The sequence below is a fragment of the Tachypleus tridentatus genome, chromosome 3 (assembly GCF_004210375.1).
Source record: "Tachypleus tridentatus isolate NWPU-2018 chromosome 3, ASM421037v1, whole genome shotgun sequence".
NCBI classification, from domain to species: Eukaryota; Metazoa; Arthropoda; class Merostomata; order Xiphosura; family Limulidae; genus Tachypleus; species Tachypleus tridentatus.
In genome coordinates, this window is record NC_134827.1 from 54,767,783 (window position 1) to 54,793,389 (window position 25,607).

Sequence of the window (25,607 nt, forward strand, 5' to 3'; positions counted from 1 at the left end):
AGCTGTAGCGAAATTAACATGACATCCTCTCGAAGCCAGGAGGACTTGCTGAACCGACCCAGCAATTGGAATTTTCTTTCTTTATTGCAAAAAGCCTCCAAAAGCAATGGTCCAAAATTTAAAGGGCTAGTCATTCCCGAAAGGCCCATCAGCACAAACTCTGCGATAAAATCATTACCCACAATAGCCAGTAAAACTGCCAGAAATTCAAAACCTGAACCAGTTAAGGCATTTGCTAACCAGATGTGGAAGAATGAAACAACTCATACACCAGAAAAAACAAAGTCTTTACCCAGAGATCTAAATATTATCTCAAGGTCTTTGGTGATAACAAAAGATGTAGTAGATGGAACAAGTAATCAGACACTGTTGTCAGAACCACCATGGAAAAGTTACAATCCTAGCCTCCCCAAATATTCTCCAGCTTTCAAAAGAAGGTCTCTTCAGTTACCACGATCAAATGTTACTTCTTCTGTTTCACCAACTCCTCCATCATCTCTGACTTCTCCTGCCTCCCCTTCTAGTATAAGTAGCTCAAACAATTCTTCTCTTGGTATTACTTGTCCTTCAACAGTTACAAAACAAAGTGTTTTCCAATTTTCATTGTCGCACAGCAAACCTGTAACCCCGGTTCTTCCAGAAAACCTACCATGCCACCTGCTCCAGGTTCATCAGACAGTGAAGGAAAAGATTATGAACAATCAACTAGACCCATCATTTCTCTAGATGATGAACTGGAGAAGCCTAACAAATTTTCAAAACAAACTAAAAGTTCTTCTGTGCTGACTGCATCATCCTCAGAACAAAATGTGAATTTCACGAATTCAAAGCACAGAAATAGTAACAATCCTTGTCCAAATAAACATCAGAAACAAAGTCCACAGTTTTCAAACAGTAAGAACTCTTATAATTCTTCAAAACTAAAGTACAACTTACCGCCCTTAGATCAAACAGACGCCTCTAGTTCTGCCAGCAATCCAGTATCTAGAACAAACTCCAATGGGTCAAGAGATTCTATTAAAGAAGTGAAAGATACATCTTCGCTTATAAACTTGGAAGTTCAAGGAAGGTTTCTAGCTAAACCAGTGTGTATTGACATTGGAGATTCTGAAGCAATGGTACTGGGAAGTATCTCAGAAGGGGAAAATAACAGCGAAAACTTTCCTTCATTTCCACCTACTGTCTTAAATAGACAGTCATTGGTAGGAGATAAAGACAAAAATTACACTGTCGAACACGACAGTAACCAAAAGTGTCCTCAAAATGGAAGTCTGTCTCGATTTACTTTTAAAGATCGCCCTTATTCTTACAAAGTTGAAAGTGACGATGACTCTTTATCAACTATTAGCCAGATAACTGAAGATTCAAGACAAACTGTCGATGGGTCGGTATCTGACACAGCATCAGATTCTCTGGATCATCCTGTTGACGCAGAATTCAAGCCACGTCTTCTTAGCCAACAAAAAACTGTGCTTCGCAGACGTCAAGAAGGCCCATCTGATGAGTCTAAAACTTCAGAGCATTAGCCGAGCGATGGGAGCAGAAGTCGTTTGATGATATTTCATCACCTCCTAATCATCCTATTGTCTCAAAAAGAGACTCCCAGACTTTGAACACAAAATTCCCTCCTTCACTCATGCCAAAAGGAAATGAGATTCAACAGTATTCAAGAAGAAACAGTGTTTTCAATCAGTTTACAAACAGCACCACTGCTTCAGATGTGAAGATGAGAGAAAGTCGTTCATGTGGTCCTAGGCCCACGTCTTTAATAGAGGAAAGAGATAAGAAAAAGGTGGATAGTTTTTGGTCTAAGAGGTCACTGTCCAACACCCTTTTCACGCTTAAAGGAGAATCCACAGATGGAAAGTCAGTGGGCTCTAAAACACCTTCAATGGCAGTCGGGAATCCTTGGATGAATTGGGTAGGAGGAATAGGTATATGTCAACTTCTACAAGATCAATGAGTGTCAGTGATATTCTCAAAAATTTTGAAAATAAAAACACCAGTCAAGAAACATCCTTGTTACCGAAATCAAAGCCCATTGGCCACAAATCTTTTGAGAGTTGTTCCAACTTGTACAACAGATATGAGGGTCGCAAAATATCCGACGAGTGTTCCAGTTCAGTTGTCCAATCTGGTAGTCGTAATGGTCCAAAAGGATCAACTCCAACTTTCAAATGTAATAGTTTCGGCTTGGCTGATGTTAACTCCAGCCCAAACTTCAATTCTGATATTCATCTGTCTTCTGGTGACTGCACCAACACGACAACTTTTCCTGATAATCGTCAGACTTCTGAATTCACAAACACGAGTGTTCAATGTGTTAATGGCCGAGCACGTGGTAAGCCTTCTGATAATCTACAAGCCACCAGTTTATCTAAAGACCAGTCCACTTCCAAAAGCTCATATCCAGTACTTGAATCTGGTAATTTGGAAGTAACTGAAACTCAGAACACACTATTTTTGCGTCAGCCTAAAAGATATTTGAAACCACATTGTGATAAGCCTATCACAGCAGATAAGCCTACTTATCCAAGAACATATGACAACGAGAATTGCATGCCTACTAAAACTGGCTCTGTCCAGATTGTAAATAAACGAAATTCTGATATACTTGATTTCACCTCGACTTCAAGCCGAGATAAGATGCACAGCTCACAATATAAGCGTTTCTCTTCAGTCGATTCTTCTGCAAGCGACACTGGAAAAAACAGCTCTCTGGAATACCAGTCAGGGACTTCTCCAGCGTCTGACCACTCCGAATCAAGAATAACTTTGTCTTCCACCATCTCTCTCGAAGATCGACAGCAAATGCTTGAAGAGGCCAATCGATTCCTCCTGGAAGAACCAATGAGTGATGGTCAAGAAGTAAGTGTCGTTGTCATCCAAAGAAAATCCCAGGTGGGAAGTGTTGGAATAACTCTAGCCGGAGGGGCTGATTACGAAGTTAAAGAAGTTACGGTAAGCTAAGTTTTTGTTTGCCTTCAACTGATAAACTGGTGGAGAAACAGGAATCTGTGCAGAGTCAATAATGTAACAGTTAAATCGTAAACCCTAGTCTTAACTGTTTAATATATGCAGTTAGAAGCGAATAACGTAGAGAAGAAATATTTACGATTACTTAGCTTACAATAAATCATCCCATACTCTACCATTGGTTGACAACATATAATTTTGGTGTGTAAGTTTTATACAATGCTTACGAAACTACATCATTTAACAACTACGGAAAAATAACAATGAAGTACAATGTCAGTCAGATAATGGTAAATGTATACAACTATTTTTGTTTAACTTGTAAAATCCCCCGTCTATAGATTTTCAACGCTAAGATCTAGGGTTCGATTCTCCTCTGTGGACTCAGCATATAGCCTGAAGTGGGTTTGCTATAAGAAAACACACACACACAACTCGTAAAAGTGTTTAATGTAATTGTTCTATCGTTAATTGAAAATATAAAAGAACTTTAGTTAACCCAGAGAGGGCGTTATAATGTTTCGCTCAATCTCACTATTCGTTGGTAAAAGAGTAGCCCAAGAGTTGGCGGTGGGTGGTGATGAATAGCTGCCTTCCCTCTAGTCTTACACTGCTAAATTAGGGACTGCTAGCGCAGATAGCCCTCGTGTAGCTTTGTGCGAAATTCAAAACGAACAAAACATATCAGCTACAACTGTCATATCCCAGTCAGCCGTGAAGGTCCTGGTCGTAAACGAAATGCCTCTTCGGCATTAGATATAACAGACACAGTGTGTTTTACTTTCACCATGAATCAGTAATTAATAATACACACAGTTACTTGTCGTTTGTGTTCTGTTCACTTGTCCATTTAACGTGCCATGGATGCATACCAACTTATAACTTTGTATTGTTTTCAATATTATTGGACAGCTGGGGCACCAAGTTTTGGTTATACTTGCCAGGAATCGTATGTAAGTAAACAAATTCTTCCCGAGTTCATAGTTCCCTGGTGGGTCAGTAATAACTTTACGAATTTACAATGCCAAAATTCAAGGTTTGATACCGCTCGTTGAACAGAGCGCGGAGATAACCTGTTGTGCGGCTTTGCGTTTAAAAACCCATGAACTGACTGGTCGTGATTTTCAGAGCGGATAGCGCCATCTATTAACAAACTTTGTCTCCAGCTGCAGTTTTCTGACTGATTATAAGACAAGATCAATCGAACTTTAAATGTGTGGGCAGTTTTGTTCAACGGTCTTTACCAAACTTTTTTTTTTTCAGATTCATAAGGTCATAGCTGGAAGTCTGGCAGAGAGAAATGGTCAGATTAAGAAAGGAGATCGAGTCCTGTCCATAAACGGCTGTAACCTCAAAGGGCTAACACATCAAGAGGCTTTAGACATTCTTAAAGCTCCGCGTAATGAAATAGTTCTGGTTCTAGCAAGGAAGAGATCCACAAATTCCAGATTTCCAGAGCCGTGTATCAGTTCTTCGTTAACCAATGGATATCATTCACTTCCAAATAAGCTAGAGCAAATCAGAGGTAAAAAACAAACAAACGGTTATGTTTAGATTACAACAGAATCTGGAACGGCTTTGTGCACGAACTTTTTTAAAAGCAGGGGAATATATAAGATTATTGTGATTTATTTTAGGAAACTCTTTAAAGTAATTGTTCAGTTCTGTAGTTTTACCTCATTTGTTCTAATTATCGGTCAAACAAAGCTCAAAAATCACGTGAATGTTTTATAAACTGCGTCTAGATTCGTTGTGTTTTGTTTTTTGAATTACACGTGTTTCAAAGTTGCCAAAATAAAATTGACATCTCAGGCCCGGCACGGCCAGGTGGGTTAAGGCGTTTAACTTGTACCCTGAGGGGCGCGGGTTCGAATCCCCGTCGCACCAAACATGCTCGCCCTTTCAGCCGTGGGAGTGTTATAATGTTACGGTCAGTCCCACTCTTTGTTGGTAAAAGAGTAGCCCAAGACTTGGCAGTGGTGATGACTTACTGCCTTTCCTCTGGTCTTGCACGGCTAAATTTGGGATGGCTAGCGCAGATATCCCTCGTGTAGCTTTGCGCGAAATTCAGAACTCAAACAAACATGATCTCAGAGCCACCTATACAAGTGTTTTTTTCTATTCGATTTTTTTCTTGCTATTTTAATGCCAGTTGAACAAGAATATTTGTATCTCTCCATAATTAAAATATATATGTGTTCTTTTTTTTTCCTGTGGACTATTTGCATCTAGAGGATAACAGAGCTGTATAATACAATCTGTTTGCATAATTTAAGTTTCGATACCCGTGGTGGGCACAGCCCAGCCTATATATATGTAAAACGGCTCGTTTGGGTTGAGAAAATATTGTATGTAAAATATGTAAAATATTTTCTCAACCCAAACGAGCTGTTTTACATATATATATTTCTCTACAAGTGGGGTTTCACGACATCACAGCCTAGCCTAATCGATTATGTAGCCTTGTGCTGAACAAGAAATGTGTGAGAATAGGCTTAACTCCTGAAACGTTTGTGTGAGTATAGGGCTAACTCCTATGATTTGTTTTGTTTAGCAGAGCCATCTGCCTCTACCTCTACCTATACAAAAGAAAAGATCATCACTGTGGAGTTACAGAAAGATAAGACAGGGATCGGTTTTAGTTTAGATGGAGGAAAGAATTCTCCTGTTGGAGATCGCCCTTTAACAATAAAAAAAAGTATTTAAAGGTAAATTTTTGAATCTATAAAATTATTTTTAGTATAAAAAACATTCGTTATTTCCTTATCCAGCACTGTGAAATGTTTATAATACACTTTGATTTTGTGTTTTTATTTTTAACGAAAGATAAACAAACTTATGATTGTTATTTTTACGACCCATAAAAATACATATCGCAGTCTTCATTGGTTACTCAACTATCGGAAAAACAAACTACATTCAACTCTTATATTTTTATGTTTTCAACGTTTACGAATATATTTTATAGCCCTAGCGGGAAAACGTGACATTTTAATTTATTTTGCTGTGGTTATTGACAAGGTGGAGACACTGACAGATTGGGGCTTTTGAAAGCTGGGGACGAAATTCTTTCCTTGAACAACCAAACCCTAACCGGAATGACAAGGACCGAGGCTTGGAACTTCATGAAAAACTACCAGAAGGGCAAGTTTCTGTGACCGTTAAACAACGTTGACGTCACCATCACCGAAGTCTTTGATTGGCTATCTAACGTGCTCGACGGTTTTGACGTGCTGATTGCTTTTTTACCTTAATTTTTGGCATAACGACCAGTAATGGAAGTCGTATCGACTGTGTGTATCGTAGATTGTTTCCAAAAGTACATATTTTGAAACTCCAATTAAAATGGAAGTTTCGGGTCAGGTTCGTGTATTGTACACCGTATATATACTGATACCATGTGTAATCATATATGTATATCAGCTTTAATAATAACTTGTGAGATGTACTAAAATAAAGTTAATTATGCCACAAAGAGGTTATTACACAGATAAACCCGACAAGACGATAAAATTCCAAGTCATTCTTTTACGGCACCAGGACTACATCCACTACAGGAATAATTACACCATTACTCGACAGAGGGCGATATGTGCACTTTGTCTCATACCAATTCTTGTTAAGCAGACAAGAATCTTTAATTTGATCGGTGCGCTTACGTGAAGGTATTTACGTGATTAAAGATAGTTATCCCTCTGGATGGGAACAACTGAAGACAAAGATGTCTTATCATTTGAGTTTTCTACTTTTGAGACATTATTATGGTTAACACAACTCCTGGTGGTGTAATTATAAAATGTGAGACGAGATTTGTATGATGATGGAAGTCAGCTTCACATAACTGGGTACTGTAACCTTCAGACACTGTTCATTTGATTGTTTTGTGTCGTGCCAATAATTACTCGATTGACGAACATCCAGCTCTGACACTTGAATGAGTATGTGTGTGTGTGTTGTTATTATTTGTTTGTTTGTTTTTTGGAGGGGGGTTGTAAAGTTCCGAACCATAAGAAAAAAGTGTTCACAATTTGCATTCCGTGAGGACGATCACAGTTATTATTATTAATTATAATGCTATTATATGATAATAGATGGCACTGTGAGTTTGTAAGATATTAACATAAAGTTAATTAGTAGGAGTTTGTGTGCAAACATTAAAACCCTTTGTTATTATTAATTGAACACAACAGTACCATAAGTTCGTCTGTCGTAGTAAAACATAGTTTTCTGTTTGCTAAGTGTTGTACTTATATGTTGATATATACGTAATAAAATTATTGGTTATGATTTAACAACATTTGAAAAACTGAATATTTTTAGGTCCGCGTTAGGTATAATGACAGAGCAACATATTACTAATACTAATTTTTAGAATTACAAACAATTTTACGTAAAAAAAAGGCTTAACTTGTTCTTTAATTACGGTTTCGTTAATCGATCGAATTAGCAACTCTTGAAAAACTGATGTGGTTATTCACCGGAAAAATTAGAACTTGGTAAATTCTCCCTACTGGTAGTATTTGTTCAAATGTCAAAAATCCGTGAAATGAGTATTTCTAAAGTGTCAAAAGACGACACTTCGTTAAACAACTTAGCTTAGAAATAACAGATTATATTTCCAGTTATTTAAACATATGAATCAGTACATGTTGATTAATATGGTTTCTCCGCATTCATTTGAATAAAAGTGTTTATTTTAAGAGTTATTTGACCAGAAGTATGTAACATCAAAAATATTTGTGCGAATATGCTACTCTCGTTATGTGACTTAGTATGTTGGTTTTTTGGCATATGTTCATGGTGCTGTGATATATATATAGTATATAAATAAATATATAACTATTATCAGAGAGAATCTAACTCGACATTTCTATGTGATGTTTAGGACTAACCATCATATAGATGTTGATTTAAAAGATCGTAATAATATTGTGTTTGAGTAATACCGATTAAAACTTTGGTTGTCTGTTTCATTATTCGTGTATATATTACATTAATGACAATTAACACGTGTAGAATTTATGGGTTCGCCGGTGATCGGTACGCTGATGGTGTGGGGATGGGTGAATTTCATCTTTGTATCACTCAATTTTCCTGTGTGGTTTAAAAATAAACTCAGCCACAGAACAAAACGATGTAACCAAAGGACAACTCGAAGATGTTGTCACATCCAACATGCCTTGTAATCCATGTTGATCGTATTTATAGGCCTGATGTTTGCGAAATCTTGAAATGTAAATGTCTGGTCAGTGTAGATTAGGGCTCACCCTGAAGACATGAAATTCGAATGAACTTGAATTATTTAAAAAAAAGTAAAAAAACGCGTCATTGATTTTAAATATGTATATGTTTGTTGAGTTTTGTTTAGACTTGTTTAACCTATGCCATTGATTTCTCTGTAATTATTTGTCAGGTTTCTCTCGTGTATTTGTTATGTTTTTCTATCTTCTCCCATAAACGGATATTTAAAGTTATGAAAAATACACTTGGCGAACAACAGTGATACAGAGTTTCATTTAATACATATTACAGCTCAGTTTGGACAGAAAACAAACTCAAAGGTTCTGTATTTCCTCTCCTATTTTGCCGATTGTCTTTTAAAACTAGTGTAGAACGAAACATTTCTTAGAGTGGAATAAAAACATAGGAGAAACTATTGTGTCAAAACTTTATTGTCGCTTTCAAAAATCTCGCCAACTGGTGGTTCAGTGGTTGGTCTGATGACTTTTAATTTTGGAATTTGATTTCAAATCCCGCTATAGAAACAACACAAATAGCTTATTTAGCTTTGTGTTTAACAATGAACAAAATATTCGATATTGTTACTTGCAATGTCACCTGTTGAAATCGCGAATACAATTATTATAATTTACGGAATGTCTTTGTACATAACATTGTTAAACTAGCGTCTGGTTACCATATTTACAAAAACAACGTAATATTGTGAAAGTATGCATAACATTTAGCTACAGAGAATTATAATTATAAAATATTAATTGTATTTTACGAAATAATTATGAAGTCTTCCCTTTTAAACGCATTTACTGTAAAGTGAAAACAACACTGGAAGTCTGAATAAAGCTTATTTTCTGCCATTAATCCTTATCTGTGTAGATTTCTTTTATAATTCCTTTTAATTTAACTTTTCCCATTCAGGACAGTATTTAAACTTGTATAGTCACAGAACTGGTTAGCGCAGTGTTATAGAAGATTTAATGTGTGATAGCCCAATATTAAACTTTAATTGTATGTAGACAGTTCCTAAACATTTCACTCTTCGATAGCTGCGTTATTATTCTTAAATGTAATAATTCATAACCAGTTTCATATAACTATCAGCGTTTCCTATCAAACACATAATCCACGGTTATTAAACAAATCGCGCTCACACTTAAGATCAGAACTTGCAATATAAGAATGTAATAGTTGCACAAAAGTTGGCGATGGGTGTTTCTAAATCTCTGTCATCCACCTAGTTCATCTGTTCCAAATAACCCTGGAAGAGACAAATAACACAATGTAATTTTTTTTTTTTTTTTTTTTTACTTTTACTTGTTCCTGGACAGAAAGTGTTATTTCCCAATTACTTATGTCAAAAGTAAAATGGAAAAGACCTATTTTTCTTTTCAAACTTTGCTTTAGTGACCTGGGAGCATATAATGAAGACATGATGGGAGACTATATTTGGGGGCTGATACGTGAAAGTGATTTACATTACAGTCGCAAATCTCGAAAAACCACTCACTTCTAAACGGCCCGGCATGCCCAAGCGTGTTAAAGGCGTGCAACTCGTAATCCGAGGGTCGCGGGTTCGCATCCCCGTCGCGCCAAACATGCTCGCCCTTTCAGCCGTGGGGGCGTTATAATGTTACGGTCAATCCCACTATTCGTTGGTAAAAGAGTAGCCCAAGAGTTGGCGGTGGGTGGTGATGACTAGTTGCCTTCCTTCTAGTCTTACACTGCTAAATTAGGGACGGCTAGCACAGATAGCCCTCGAGTAGCTTTGTGCGAAATTCACAAACAAACAAACACTTCTAAACATTTTTGTATAACTTTAGTATAAATACATGTAAATCTTGATTCATATGTTGTTTTATTCAGACCTTATGTAAATGAAAATGTACAAATTTGCCTGTTTTACATAGAAAATAGGTTAATTTCTAAATTTCATTATCAGATCACAAAAGCAAAGTTTGAAGGGAATAACAGCCATTTTCTGTACTTTTACAATATAAGCAACTAAGAAATAACAAATAATACCCAGAAACAAAATTTGTGTCATACCAATGTTTAATGTACCAAATTGCTCCATTTCTTGGCTTAGTGAATTTTAATACATTTCTGTTTGATGTTCCACGTTTAATAGATGAAAGAAAAACATTAAGTACTTTTATCAAGCACAAATATATCTATATTTCGATCATCAAACAATAATCGCCCATTAAATATATCACTGATGTTGCGAAAGTTTCCAATTGAATTCTCTGGATTCATGATCAACAGGTAATTCAACGTTTTAAGAAAATTATTTTAAAGGTTTGCATGTTCCCTCCAACAATAATTCGTGTTTTATTTTTATCTAAGATCAAAGTTTGTAGAAACCTAATCACCTTGGTTCAAAATTTTACTGGCTGTTCCTTATACATTCAGTGCTTCCATGATCTTCTTCCTATGTAAAGATACATTTCATGTTTTGTAAAATAATAACAAAATAAACGTCTGTTGATCAGTTTTTAAAATTATTTATTGGTAACAACTATTTGCTCTACACAAATATATCCACTTACATAAAGATAATTTTGTTATTATAAAATCGAAACAAACAAAGTGATTCAACAGAACTAGGGTTGTTTATTGTGACAACACTGCTACAGTTACTACTACTATTTAACACATTAACAAGTCAGTTCCTATAATCATGTGATCAGAACTACTAAACAAACAAAGTGATTCAACAGAACTAGGGTTGTTTATTGTGATAACACAGTTACAGTTACTACTACTATTTAACACATTAACAAGTCAGTTCCTATAATCATGTGACCAGAACTACTAAACAAACAAAGTGATTCAACAGAACTAGGGTTGTTTATTGTGATAACACAGTTACAGTTACTACTACTATTTAACACATTAACAAGTCAGTTCCTATAATCACATCATAAGAACTACTAAACAAACAAAGTGATTCAACAGAACTAGGGTTGTTTATTGTGATAACACAGCTACAGTTACTACTACTATTTAACACATTAACAAGTCAGTTCCTATAATCACATCATCAGAACTACTAAACAAAGTGATTCAACAGATCTAGGGTTGTTTATTGTGATAACACAGCTACAGTTATTACTACTATTTAACACACTAACAAGTCAGTTCCTATAATCATGTGATCAGAACTACTAAACAAACAAAGTGATTCAACAGAGCTACAGTTACCACTACTATTTAACACACTAACAAGTCAGTTCCTATAATCACATCATCAGAACTACTAAACAAACAAAGTGATTCAACAGAACTAGGGTTGTTTATTGTGATAACACAGCTACAGGTACCACTACTATTCAACACATTAACAAGTCAGTTCCTATAATCATGTGATCAGAACTACTAAACAAACAAAGTGATTCAACAGAACTAGGGTTGTTTATTGTGATAACACAGCTACAGTTACTACTACTATTCAACACATTAACAAGTCAGTTCCTATAATCACATCATCAGAACTACTAAACAAACAAAGTGATTCAACAGAACTAGGGTTGTTTATTGTGATAACACAGCTACAGTTACCACTACTATTCAACACATTAACAAGTCAGTTCCTATAATCATGTGATCAGAACTACTAAACAAACTGATTCAACAGAACTAGGGTTGTTTATTGTGATAACACAGCTACAGTTATTACTACTATTTAACACATTAACAAGTCAGTTCCTATAATCACATCATCAGAACTACTAAACAAACAAAGTGATTCAACAGAACTAGGGTTGTTTATTGTGATAACACAGCTACAGTTACTACTACTATTTAACACATTAACAAGTCAGTTCCTATAATCACATCATCAGAACTACTAAACAAACAAAGTGATTCAACAGAACTAGGGTTGTTTATTGTGATAACACAGCTACAGTTACTACTACTATTTAACACATTAACAAGTCAGTTCCTATAATCACATCATCAGAACTACTAAACAAAGTGATTCAACAGAACTAGGGTTGTTTATTGTGATAACACAGCTACAGTTACTACTACTATTTAACACATTAACAAGTCAGTTCCTATAATCACATCATCAGAACTACTAAACAAACAAACTGATTCAACAGAACTAGGGTTGTTTATTGTGATAACACAGCTACAGTTATTACTACTATTTAACACACTAACAAGTCAGTTCCTATAATCACATCATCAGAACTACTAAACAAACAAAGTGATTCAACAGAACTAGGGTTGTTTATTGTGATAACACAGCTACAGTTACTACTACTATTTAACACATTAACAAGTCAGTTCCTATAATCACATCATCAGAACTACTAAACAAACAAACTGATTCAACAGAACTAGGGTTGTTTATTGTGACAACACTGCTACAGTTACTACTACTATTTAACACATTAACAAGTCAGTTCCTATAATCATGTGATCAGAACTACTAAACAAACAAAGTGATTCAACAGAACTAGGGTTGTTTATTGTGATAACACAGTTACAGTTACTACTACTATTTAACACATTAACAAGTCAGTTCCTATAATCACATCATCAGAACTACTAAACAAACAAACTGATTCAACAGAACTAGGGTTGTTTATTGTGATAACACAGCTACAGTTACTACTACTATTTAACACATTAACAAGTCAGTTCCTATAATCACATCATCAGAACTACTAAACAAACAAAGTGATTCAACAGAACTAGGGTTGTTTATTGTGATAACAGAGCTACAGTTATTACTACTATTTAACACACTAACAAGTCAGTTCCTATAATCATGTGATCAGAACTACTAAACAAACAAAGTGATTCAACAGAGCTACAGTTACCACTACTATTTAACACACTAACAAGTCAGTTCCTATAATCACATCATCAGAACTACTAAACAAACAAAGTGATTCAACAGAACTAGGGTTGTTTATTGTGATAACACAGCTACAGTTACCACTACTATTCAACACATTAACAAGTCAGTTCCTATAATCATGTGATCAGAACTACTAAACAAACAAAGTGATTCAACAGAACTAGGGTTGTTTATTGTGATAACACAGCTACAGTTACTACTACTATTCAACACACTAACAAGTCAGTTCCTATAATCACATCATCAGAACTACTAAACAAACAAAGTGATTCAACAGAACTAGGGTTGTTTATTGTGATAACACAGCTACAGTTACCACTACTATTCAACACATTAACAAGTCAGTTCCTATAATCACATCATCAGAACTACTAAACAAACAAAGTGATTCAACAGAACTAGGGTTGTTTATTGTGATAACACAGCTACAGTTACCACTACTATTCAACACATTAACAAGTCAGTTCCTATAATCACATCATCAGAACTACTAAACAAAGAAACTGATTCAACAGAACTAGGGTTGTTTATTGTGATAACACAGCTACAGTTACCACTACTATTCAACACATTAACAAGTCAGTTCCTATAATCATGTGATCAGAACTACTAAACAAACAAAGTGAGTCAACAGAACTAGGGTTGTTTATTGTGATAACACAGCTACAGTTACTACTACTATTCAACACACTAACAAGTCAGTTCCTATAATCATGTGATCAGAACTACTAAACAAACAAAGTGATTCAACAGAACTAGGGTTGTTTATTGTGATAACACAGCTACAGTTACCACTACTATTCAACACATTAACAAGTCAGTTCCTATAATCATGTGATCAGAACTACTAAACAAACAAAGTGATTCAACAGAACTAGGGTTGTTTATTGTGATAACACAGCTACAGTTACTACTACTATTCAACACACTAACAAGTCAGTTCCTATAATCATGTGATCAGAACTACTAAACAAACTGATTCAACAGAACTAGGGTTGTTTATTGTGATAACACAGCTACAGTTATTACTACTATTTAACACACTAACAAGTCAGTTCCTATAATCATGTGATCAGAACTACTAAACAAACAAAGTGATTCAACAGAACTAGGGTTGTTTATTGTGATAACACAGCTACAGTTACTACTACTATTTAACACATTAACAAGTCAGTTCCTATAATCACATCATCAGAACTACTAAACAAACAAAGTGATTCAACAGAACTAGGGTTGTTTATTGTGATAACACAGCTACAGTTATTACTACTATTTAACACACTAACAAGTCAGTTCCTATAATCACATCATCAGAACTACTAAACAAACAAAGTGATTCAACAGAACTAGGGTTGTTTATTGTGATAACACAGCTACAGTTACTACTACTATTTAACACATTAACAAGTCAGTTCCTATAATCACATCATCAGAACTACTAAACAAACAAAGTGATTCAACAGAACTAGGGTTGTTTATTGTGATAACACAGCTACAGTTACTACTACTATTTAACACATTAACAAGTCAGTTCCTATAATCATGTGATCAGAACTACTAAACAAACAAAGTGATTCAACAGAACTAGGGTTGTTTATTGTGATAACACAGCTACAGTTACTACTACTATTTAACACATTAACAAGTCAGTTCCTATAATCACATCATCAGAACTACTAAACAAACAAAGTGATTCAACAGAACTAGGGTTGTTTATTGTGATAACACAGCTACAGTTACTACTACTATTTAACACATTAACAAGTCAGTTCCTATAATCACATCATCAGAACTACTAAACAAAGTGATTCAACAGAACTAGGGTTGTTTATTGTGATAACACAGCTACAGTTATTACTACTATTTAACACACTAACAAGTCAGTTCCTATAATCATGTGATCAGAACTACTAAACAAACAAAGTGATTCAACAGAACAGAGCTACAGTTACCACTACTATTTAACACACTAACAAGTCAGTTCCTATAATCACATCATCAGAACTACTAAACAAACAAAGTGATTCAACAGAACTAGGGTTGTTTATTGTGATAACACAGCTACAGTTACTACTACTATTCAACACATTAACAAGTCAGTTCCTATAATCATGTGATCAGAACTACTAAACAAACAAAGTGATTCAACAGAACTAGGGTTGTTTATTGTGATAACACAGCTACAGTTACTACTACTATTCAACACATTAACAAGTCAGTTCCTATAATCACATCATCAGAACTACTAAACAAACAAAGTGATTCAACAGAACTAGGGTTGTTTATTGTGATAACACAGCTACAGTTACTACTACTATTCAACACATTAACAAGTCAGTTCCTATAATCATGTGATCAGAACTACTAAACAAACTGATTCAACAGAACTAGGGTTGTTTATTGTGATAACACAGCTACAGTTATTACTACTATTTAACACATTAACAAGTCAGTTCCTATAATCACATCATCAGAACTACTAAACAAACAAAGTGATTCAACAGAACTAGGGTTGTTTATTGTGATAACACAGCTACAGTTACTACTACTATTTAACACATTAACAAGTCAGTTCCTATAATCACATCATCAGAACTACTAAACAAACAAAGTGATTCAACAGAACTAGGGTTGTTTATTGTGATAACACAGCTACAGTTACTACTACTATTTAACACATTAACAAGTCAGTTCCTATAATCACATCATCAGAACTACTAAACAAAGTGATTCAACAGAACTAGGGTTGTTTATTGTGATAACACAGCTACAGTTACTACTACTATTTAACACATTAACAAGTCAGTTCCTATAATCACATCATCAGAACTACTAAACAAACAAAGTGATTCAACAGAACTAGGGTTGTTTATTGTGATAACACAGCTACAGTTACTACTACTATTTAACACACTAACAAGTCAGTTCCTATAATCACATCATCAGAACTACTAAACAAACAAAGTGATTCAACAGAACTAGGGTTGTTTATTGTGATAACACAGCTACAGTTACTACTACTATTTAACACATTAACAAGTCAGTTCCTATAATCACATCATCAGAACTACTAAACAAACAAAGTGATTCAACAGAACTAGGGTTGTTTATTGTGATAACACAGCTACAGTTACTACTACTATTTAACACATTAACAAGTCAGTTCCTATAATCATGTGATCAGAACTACTAAACAAACAAAGTGATTCAACAGAACTAGGGTTGTTTATTGTGATAACACAGCTACAGTTACTACTACTATTTAACACATTAACAAGTCAGTTCCTATAATCACATCATCAGAACTACTAAACAAACAAAGTGATTCAACAGAACTAGGGTTGTTTATTGTGATAACACAGCTACAGTTACTACTACTATTTAACACATTAACAAGTCAGTTCCTATAATCACATCATCAGAACTACTAAACAAACAAAGTGATTCAACAGAACTAGGGTTGTTTATTGTGATAACACAGCTACAGTTACTACTACTATTTAACACACTAACAAGTCAGTTCCTATAATCATGTGATCAGAACTACTAAACAAACAAAGTGATTTCAGAACAGAGCTACAGTTACTACTACTATTTAACACACTAACAAGTCAGTTCCTATAATCACATCATCAGAACTACTAAACAAACAAAGTGATTCAACAGAACTAGGGTTGTTTATTGTGATAACACAGCTACAGTTACTACTACTATTCAACACATTAACAAGTCAGTTCCTATAATCATGTGATCAGAACTACTAAACAAACAAAGTGATTCAACAGAACTAGGGTTGTTTATTGTGATAACACAGCTACAGTTACTACTACTATTTAACACATTAACAAGTCAGTTCCTATAATCACATCATCAGAACTACTAAACAAACAAAGTGATTCAACAGAACTAGGGTTGTTTATTGTGATAACACAGCTACAGTTACTACTACTATTTAACACATTAACAAGTCAGTTCCTATAATCACATCATCAGAACTACTAAACAAACAAAGTGATTCAACAGAACTAGGGTTGTTTATTGTGATAACACAGCTACAGTTACTACTACTATTTAACACATTAACAAGTCAGTTCCTATAATCACATCATCAGAACTACTAAACAAACAAAGTGATTCAACAGAACTAGGGTTGTTTATTGTGATAACACAGCTACAGTTACTACTACTATTTAACACATTAACAAGTCAGTTCCTATAATCACATCATCAGAACTACTAAACAAACAAAGTGATTCAACAGAACTAGGGTTGTTTATTGTGATAACACAGCTACAGTTACTACTACTATTTAACACATTAACAAGTCAGTTCCTATAATCACATCATCAGAACTACTAAACAAACAAAGTGATTCAACAGAACTAGGGTTGTTTATTGTGATAACACAGCTACAGTTACTACTACTATTTAACACATTAACAAGTCAGTTCCTATAATCACATCATCAGAACTACTAAACAAACAAAGTGATTCAACAGAACTAGGGTTGTTTATTGTGATAACACAGCTACAGTTACTACTACTATTTAACACATTAACAAGTCAGTTCCTATAATCACATCATCAGAACTACTAAACAAACAAAGTGATTCAACAGAACTAGGGTTGTTTATTGTGATAACACAGCTACAGTTACTACTACTATTTAACACATTAACAAGTCAGTTCCTATAATCACATCATCAGAACTACTAAACAAACAAAGTGATTCAACAGAACTAGGGTTGTTTATTGTGATAACACAGCTACAGTTACTACTACTATTTAACACATTAACAAGTCAGTTCCTATAATCATGTCATCAGAACTACTAAACAAACAAAGTGATTCAACAGAACTAGGGTTGTTTATTGTGATAACACAGCTACAGTTACTACTACTATTTAACACATTAACAAGTCAGTTCCTATAATCACATCATCAGAACTACTAAACAAACAAAGTGATTCAACAGAACTAGGGTTGTTTATTGTGATAACACAGCTACAGTTACTACTACTATTTAACACATTAACAAGTCAGTTCCTATAATCACATCATCAGAACTACTAAACAAACAAAGTGATTCAACAGAACTAGGGTTGTTTATTGTGATAACACAGCTACAGTTACTACTACTATTTAACACATTAACAAGTCAGTTCCTATAATCACATCATCAGAACTACTAAACAAACAAAGTGATTCAACAGAACTAGGGTTGTTTATTGTGATAACACAGCTACAGTTACTACTACTATTTAACACATTAACAAGTCAGTTCCTATAATCACATCATCAGAACTACTAAACAAACAAAGTGATTCAACAGAACTAGGGTTGTTTATTGTGATAACACAGCTACAGTTACTACTACTATTCTAACACATTAACAAGTCAGTTCCTATAATCACATCATCAGAACTACTAAACAAACAAAGTGATTCAACAGAACTAGGGTTGTTTATTGTGATAACACAGCTACAGTTACTACTACTATTTAACACATTAACAAGTCAGTTCCTATAATCACATCATCAGAACTACTAAACAAACAAAGTGATTCAACAGAACTAGGGTTGTTTATTGTGATAACACAGCTACAGTTACTACTACTATTTAACACATTAACAAGTCAGTTCCTATAATCATCATCAGAACTACTAAACAAACAAAGTGATTCAACAGAACTAGGGTTGTTTATTGTGATAACACAGCTACAGTTACTACTACTATTTAACACATTAACAAGTCAGTTCCTATAATCACATCATCAGAACTACTAAACAAACAAAGTGATTCAACAGAACTAGGGTTGTTTATTGTGATAACACAGCTACAGTTACTACTACTATTTAACACATTAACAAGTCAGTTCCTATAATCACATCATCAGAACTACTAAACAAACAAAGTGATTCAACAGAACTAGGGTTGTTTATTGTGATAACACAGCTACAGTTACTACTACTATTTAACACATTAACAAGTCAGTTCCTATAATCACATCATCAGAACTACTAAACAAACAAAGTGATTCAACAGAACTAGGGTTGTTTATTGTGATAACACAGCTACAGTTACTACTACTATTTAACACATTAACAAGTCAGTTCCTATAATCACATCATCAGAACTACTAAACAAACAAAGTGATTCAACAGAACTAGGGTTGTTTATTGTGATAACACAGCTACAGTTACTACTACTATTTAACACATTAACAAGTCAGTTCCTATAATCACATCATCAGAACTACTAAACAAACAAAGTGATTCAACAGAACTAGGGTTGTTTATTGTGATAACACAGCTACAGTTACTACTACTATTTAACACATTAACAAGTCAGTTCCTATAATCACATCATCAGAACTACTAAACAAACAAAGTGATTCAACAGAACTAGGGTTGTTTATTGTGATAACACAGCTACAGTTACTACTACTATTTAACACATTAACAAGTCAGTTCCTATAATCACATCATCAGAACTACTAAACAAACAAAGTGATTCAACAGAACTAGGGTTGTTTATTGTGATAACACAGCTACAGTTACTACTACTATTTAACACATTAACAAGTCAGTTCCTATAATCACATCATCAGAACTACTAAACAAACAAAGTGATTCAACAGAACTAGGGTTGTTTATTGTGATAACACAGCTACAGTTACTACTACTATTTAACACTATAACAAGTCAGTTCCTATAATCACATCATCAGAACTACTAAACAAACAATCAGTGATTCAACAGAACTAGGGTTGTTTATTGTGATAACACAGCTACAGTTACTACTACTATTTAACACATTAACAAGTCAGTTCCTATAATCACATCATCAGAACTACTAAACAAACAAAGTGATTCAACAGAACTAGGGTTGTTTATTGTGATAACACAGCTACAGTTACTACTACTATTTAACACATTAACAAGTCAGTTCCTATAATCACATCATCAGAACTACTAAACAAACAAAGTGATTCAACAGAACTAGGGTTGTTTATTGTGATAACACAGCTACAGTTACTACTACTATTTAACACATTAACAAGTCAGTTCCTATAATCATGTCATCAGAACTACTAAACAAACAAAGTGATTCAACAGAACTAGGGTTGTTTATTGTGATAACACAGCTACAGTTACTACTACTATTTAACACATTAACAAGTCAGTTCCTATAATCACATCATCAGAACTACTAAACAAACAAAGTGATTCAACAGAACTAGGGTTGTTTATTGTGATAACACAGCTACAGTTACTACTACTATTTAACACATTAACAAGTCAGTTCCTATAATCACATCATCAGAACTACTAAACAAACAGAAAGTGATTCAACAGAACTAGGGTTGTTTATTGTGATAACACAGCTACAGTTACTACTACTATTTAACACATTAACAAGTCAGTTCCTATAATCACATCATCAGAACTACTAAACAAACAAAGTGATTCAACAGAACTAGGGTTGTTTATTGTGATAACACAGCTACAGTTACTACTACTATTTAACACATTAACAAGTCAGTTCCTATAATCACATCATCAGAACTACTAAACAAACAAAGTGATTCAACAGAACTAGGGTTGTTTATTGTGATAACACAGCTACAGTTACTACTACTATTTAACACATTAACAAGTCAGTTCCTATAATCACATCATCAGAACTACTAAACAAACAAAGTGATTCAACAGAACTAGGGTTGTTTATTGTGATAACACAGCTACAGTTACTACTACTATTTAACACATTAACAAGTCAGTTCCTATAATCACATCATCAGAACTACTAAACAAACAAAGTGATTCAACAGAACTAGGGTTGTTTATTGTGATAACACAGCTACAGTTACTACTACTATTTAACACATTAACAAGTCAGTTCCTATAATCACATCATCAGAACTACTAAACAAACAAAGTGATTCAACAGAACTAGGGTTGTTTATTGTGATAACACAGCTACAGTTACTACTACTATTTAACACATTAACAAGTCAGTTCCTATAATCACATCATCAGAACTACTAAACAAACAAAGTGATTCAACAGAACTAGGGTTGTTTATTGTGATAACACAGCTACAGTTACTACTACTATTTAACACATTAACAAGTCAGTTCCTATAATCACATCATCAGAACTACTAAACAAACAAAGTGATTCAACAGAACTAGGGTTGTTTATTGTGATAACACAGCTACAGTTACTACTACTATTTAACACATTAACAAGTCAGTTCCTATAATCACATCATCAGAACTACTAAACAAACAAAGTGATTCAACAGAACTAGGGTTGTTTATTGTGATAACACAGCTACAGTTACTACTACTATTTAACACATTAACAAGTCAGTTCCTATAATCACATCATCAGAACTACTAAACAAACAAAGTGATTCAACAGAACTAGGGTTGTTTATTGTGATAACACAGCTACAGTTACTACTACTATTTAACACATTAACAAGTCAGTTCCTATAATCACATCATCAGAACTACTAAACAAACAAAGTGATTCAACAGAACTAGGGTTGTTTATTGTGATAACACAGCTACAGTTACTACTACTATTTAACACATTAACAAGTCAGTTCCTATAATCACATCATCAGAACTACTAAACAAACAAAGTGATTCAACAGAACTAGGGTTGTTTATTGTGATAACACAGCTACAGTTACTACTACTATTTAACACATTAACAAGTCAGTTCCTATAATCACATCATCAGAACTACTAAACAAACAAAGTGATTCAACAGAACTAGGGTTGTTTATTGTGATAACACAGCTACAGTTACTACTACTATTTAACACATTAACAAGTCAGTTCCTATAATCACATCATCAGAACTACTAAACAAACAAAGTGATTCAACAGAACTAGGGTTGTTTATTGTGATAACACAGCTACAGTTACTACTACTATTTAACACATTAACAAGTCAGTTCCTATAATCACATCATCAGAACTACTAAACAAACAAAGTGATTCAACAGAACTAGGGTTGTTTATTGTGATAACACAGCTACAGTTACTACTACTATTTAACACATTAACAAGTCAGTTCCTATAATCACATCATCAGAACTACTAAACAAACAAAGTGATTCAACAGAACTAGGGTTGTTTATTGTGATAACACAGCTACAGTTACTACTACTATTTAACACATTAACAAGTCAGTTCCTATAATCACATCATCAGAACTACTAAACAAACAAAGTGATTCAACAGAACTAGGGTTGTTTATTGTGATAACACAGCTACAGTTACTACTACTATTTAACACATTAACAAGTCAGTTCCTATAATCACATCATCAGAACTACTAAACAAACAAAGTGATTCAACAGAACTAGGGTTGTTTATTGTGATAACACAGCTACAGTTACTACTACTATTTAACACATTAACAAGTCAGTTCCTATAATCACATCATCAGAACTACTAAACAAACAAAGTGATTCAACAGAACTAGGGTTGTTTATTGTGATAACACAGCTACAGTTACTACTACTATTTAACACATTAACAAGTCAGTTCCTATAATCACATCATCAGAACTACTAAACAAACAAAGTGATTCAACAGAACTAGGGTTGTTTATTGTGATAACACAGCTACAGTTACTACTACTATTTAACACATTAACAAGTCAGTTCCTATAATCACATCATCAGAACTACTAAACAAACAAAGTGATTCAACAGAACTAGGGTTGTTTATTGTGATAACACAGCTACAGTTACTACTACTATTTAACACACTAACAAGTCAGTTCCTATAATCACATCATCAGAACTACTAAACAAACAAAGTGATTCAACAGAACTAGGGTTGTTTATTGTGATAACACAGCTACAGTTACTACTACTATTTAACACATTAACAAGTCAGTTCCTATAATCACATCATCAGAACTACTAAACAAACAAAGTGATTCAACAGAACTAGGGTTGTTTATTGTGATAACATTCAACAGCTACAGTTACTACTACTATTTAACACATTAACAAGTCAGTTCCTATAATCACATCATCAGAACTACTAAACAAACAAAGTGATTCAACAGAACTAGGGTTGTTTATTGTGATAACACAGCTACAGTTACTACTACTATTTAACACATTAACAAGTCAGTTCCTATAATCACATCATCAGAACTACTAAACAAACAAAGTGATTCAACAGAACTAGGGTTGTTTATTGTGATAACACAGCTACAGTTACTACTACTATTTAACACATTAACAAGTCAGTTCCTATAATCACATCATCAGAACTACTAAACAAACAAAGTGATTCAACAGAACTAGGGTTGTTTATTGTGATAACACAGCTACAGTTACTACTACTATTTAACACATTAACAAGTCAGTTCCTATAATCACATCATCAGAACTACTAAACAAACAAAGTGATTCAACAGAACTAGGGTTGTTTATTGTGATAACACAGCTACAGTTACTACTACTATTTAACACATTAACAAGTCAGTTCCTATAATCACATCATCAGAACTACTAAACAAACAAAGTGATTCAACAGAACTAGGGTTGTTTATTGTGATAACACAGCTACAGTTACTACTACTATTTAACACATTAACAAGTCAGTTCCTATAATCACATCATCAGAACTACTAAACAAACAAAGTGATTCAACAGAACTAGGGTTGTTTATTGTGATAACACAGCTACAGTTACTACTACTATTTAACACATTAACAAGTCAGTTCCTATAATCACATCATCAGAACTACTAAACAAACAAAGTGATTCAACAGAACTAGGGTTGTTTATTGTGATAACACAGCTACAGTTACTACTACTATTTAACACATTAACAAGTCAGTTCCTATAATCACATCATCAGAACTACTAAACAAACAAAGTGATTCAACAGAACTAGGGTTGTTTATTGTGATAACACAGCTACAGTTACTACTACTATTTAACACATTAACAAGTCAGTTCCTATAATCACATCATCAGAACTACTAAACAAACAAAGTGATTCAACAGAACTAGGGTTGTTTATTGTGATAACACAGCTACAGTTACTACTACTATTTAACACATTAACAAGTCAGTTCCTATAATCACATCATCAGAACTACTAAACAAACAAAGTGATTCAACAGAACTAGGGTTGTTTATTGTGATAACTACAGCTACAGTTACTACTACTATTTAACACATTAACAAGTCAGTTCCTATAATCACATCATCAGAACTACTAAACAAACAAAGTGATTCAACAGAACTAGGGTTGTTTATTGTGATAACACAGCTACAGTTACTACTACTATTTAACACATTAACAAGTCAGTTCCTATAATCACATCATCAGAACTACTAAACAAACAAAGTGATTCAACAGAACTAGGGTTGTTTATTGTGATAACACAGCTACAGTTACTACTACTATTTAACACATTAACAAGTCAGTTCCTATAATCACATCATCAGAACTACTAAACAAACAAAGTGATTCAACAGAACTAGGGTTGTTTATTGTGATAACACAGCTACAGTTACTACTACTATTTAACACACTAACAAGTCAGTTCCTATAATCACATCATCAGAACTACTAAACAAACAAAGTGATTCAACAGAACTAGGGTTGTTTATTGTGATAACACAGCTACAGTTACTACTACTATTTAACACATTAACAAGTCAGTTCCTATAATCACATCATCAGAACTACTAAACAAACAAAGTGATTCAACAGAACTAGGGTTGTTTATTGTGATAACACAGCTACAGTTACTACTACTATTTAACACATTAACAAGTCAGTTCCTATAATCACATCATCAGAACTACTAAACAAACAAAGTGATTCAACAGAACTAGGGTTGTTTATTGTGATAACACAGCTACAGTTACTACTACTATTTAACACATTAACAAGTCAGTTCCTATAATCACATCATCAGAACTACTAAACAAACAAAGTGATTCAACAGAACTAGGGTTGTTTATTGTGATAACACAGCTACAGTTACTACTACTATTTAACACATTAACAAGTCAGTTCCTATAATCACATCATCAGAACTACTAAACAAACAAAGTGATTCAACAGAACTAGGGTTGTTTATTGTGATAACACAGCTACAGTTACTACTACTATTTAACACATTAACAAGTCAGTTCCTATAATCACATCATCAGAACTACTAAACAAACAAAGTGATTCAACAGAACTAGGGTTGTTTATTGTGATAACACAGCTACAGTTACTACTACTATTTAACACATTAACAAGTCAGTTCCTATAATCACATCATCAGAACTACTAAACAAACAAAGTGATTCAACAGAACTAGGGTTGTTTATTGTGATAACACAGCTACAGTTACTACTACTATTTAACACATTAACAAGTCAGTTCCTATAATCACATCATCAGAACTACTAAACAAACAAAGTGATTCAACAGAACTAGGGTTGTTTATTGTGATAACACAGCTACAGT

General features: G+C 33.9%; 1 protein-coding gene and 1 long non-coding RNA gene across 3 annotated transcripts; one reads left to right on the forward strand and one right to left on the reverse strand.

The window, feature by feature from the left end:
- Positions 1–1,938: 1,938 nt before the first annotated feature.
- Positions 1,939–9,071, forward strand: LOC143246889 (uncharacterized). Of its 2 annotated transcripts, none has more exons than XM_076494144.1 (4): positions 1,939–2,961; positions 4,240–4,501; positions 5,531–5,684; positions 5,998–9,071. In XM_076494144.1, exons 1-3 carry the CDS (start codon positions 1,939–1,941, stop codon positions 5,680–5,682), a joined length of 1,437 nt encoding a protein of 478 aa, XP_076350259.1. In that variant the 3' UTR covers positions 5,683–5,684; positions 5,998–9,071. The 2 variants fall into 2 exon arrangements, with proteins under 2 accessions (XP_076350259.1, XP_076350260.1); XM_076494145.1 differs by having other exon boundaries at positions 5,534–5,684.
- On the reverse strand, positions 8,633–12,009 carry LOC143246891 (uncharacterized). Its single transcript, XR_013026224.1, has 2 exons — positions 10,587–12,009; positions 8,633–9,472 (listed from the first exon to the last, which is right to left on the reverse strand). It is a non-coding gene; the product is annotated as an uncharacterized LOC143246891 (long non-coding RNA).
- Between the last annotated feature and the right edge of the window lie 13,598 nt (positions 12,010–25,607).

What these genes read in the sequence shown, in the direction of transcription:
- LOC143246889 (XM_076494144.1), top strand. Translation starts at nt 1,939, where the DNA reads ATGTCAACTTCTACAAGATCAATGAGTGTCAGTGATATTCTCAAAAAT. An exon ending in ACGAAGTTAAAGAAGTTACG is followed by an intron (nt 2,962 to 4,239) that starts GTAAGCTAAGTT and finishes TTTTTTTTTCAG; the next exon opens with ATTCATAAGGTCATAGCTGG. An exon ending in TAAGCTAGAGCAAATCAGAG is followed by an intron (nt 4,502 to 5,530) that starts GTAAAAAACAAA and finishes TGTTTTGTTTAG; the next exon opens with CAGAGCCATCTGCCTCTACC.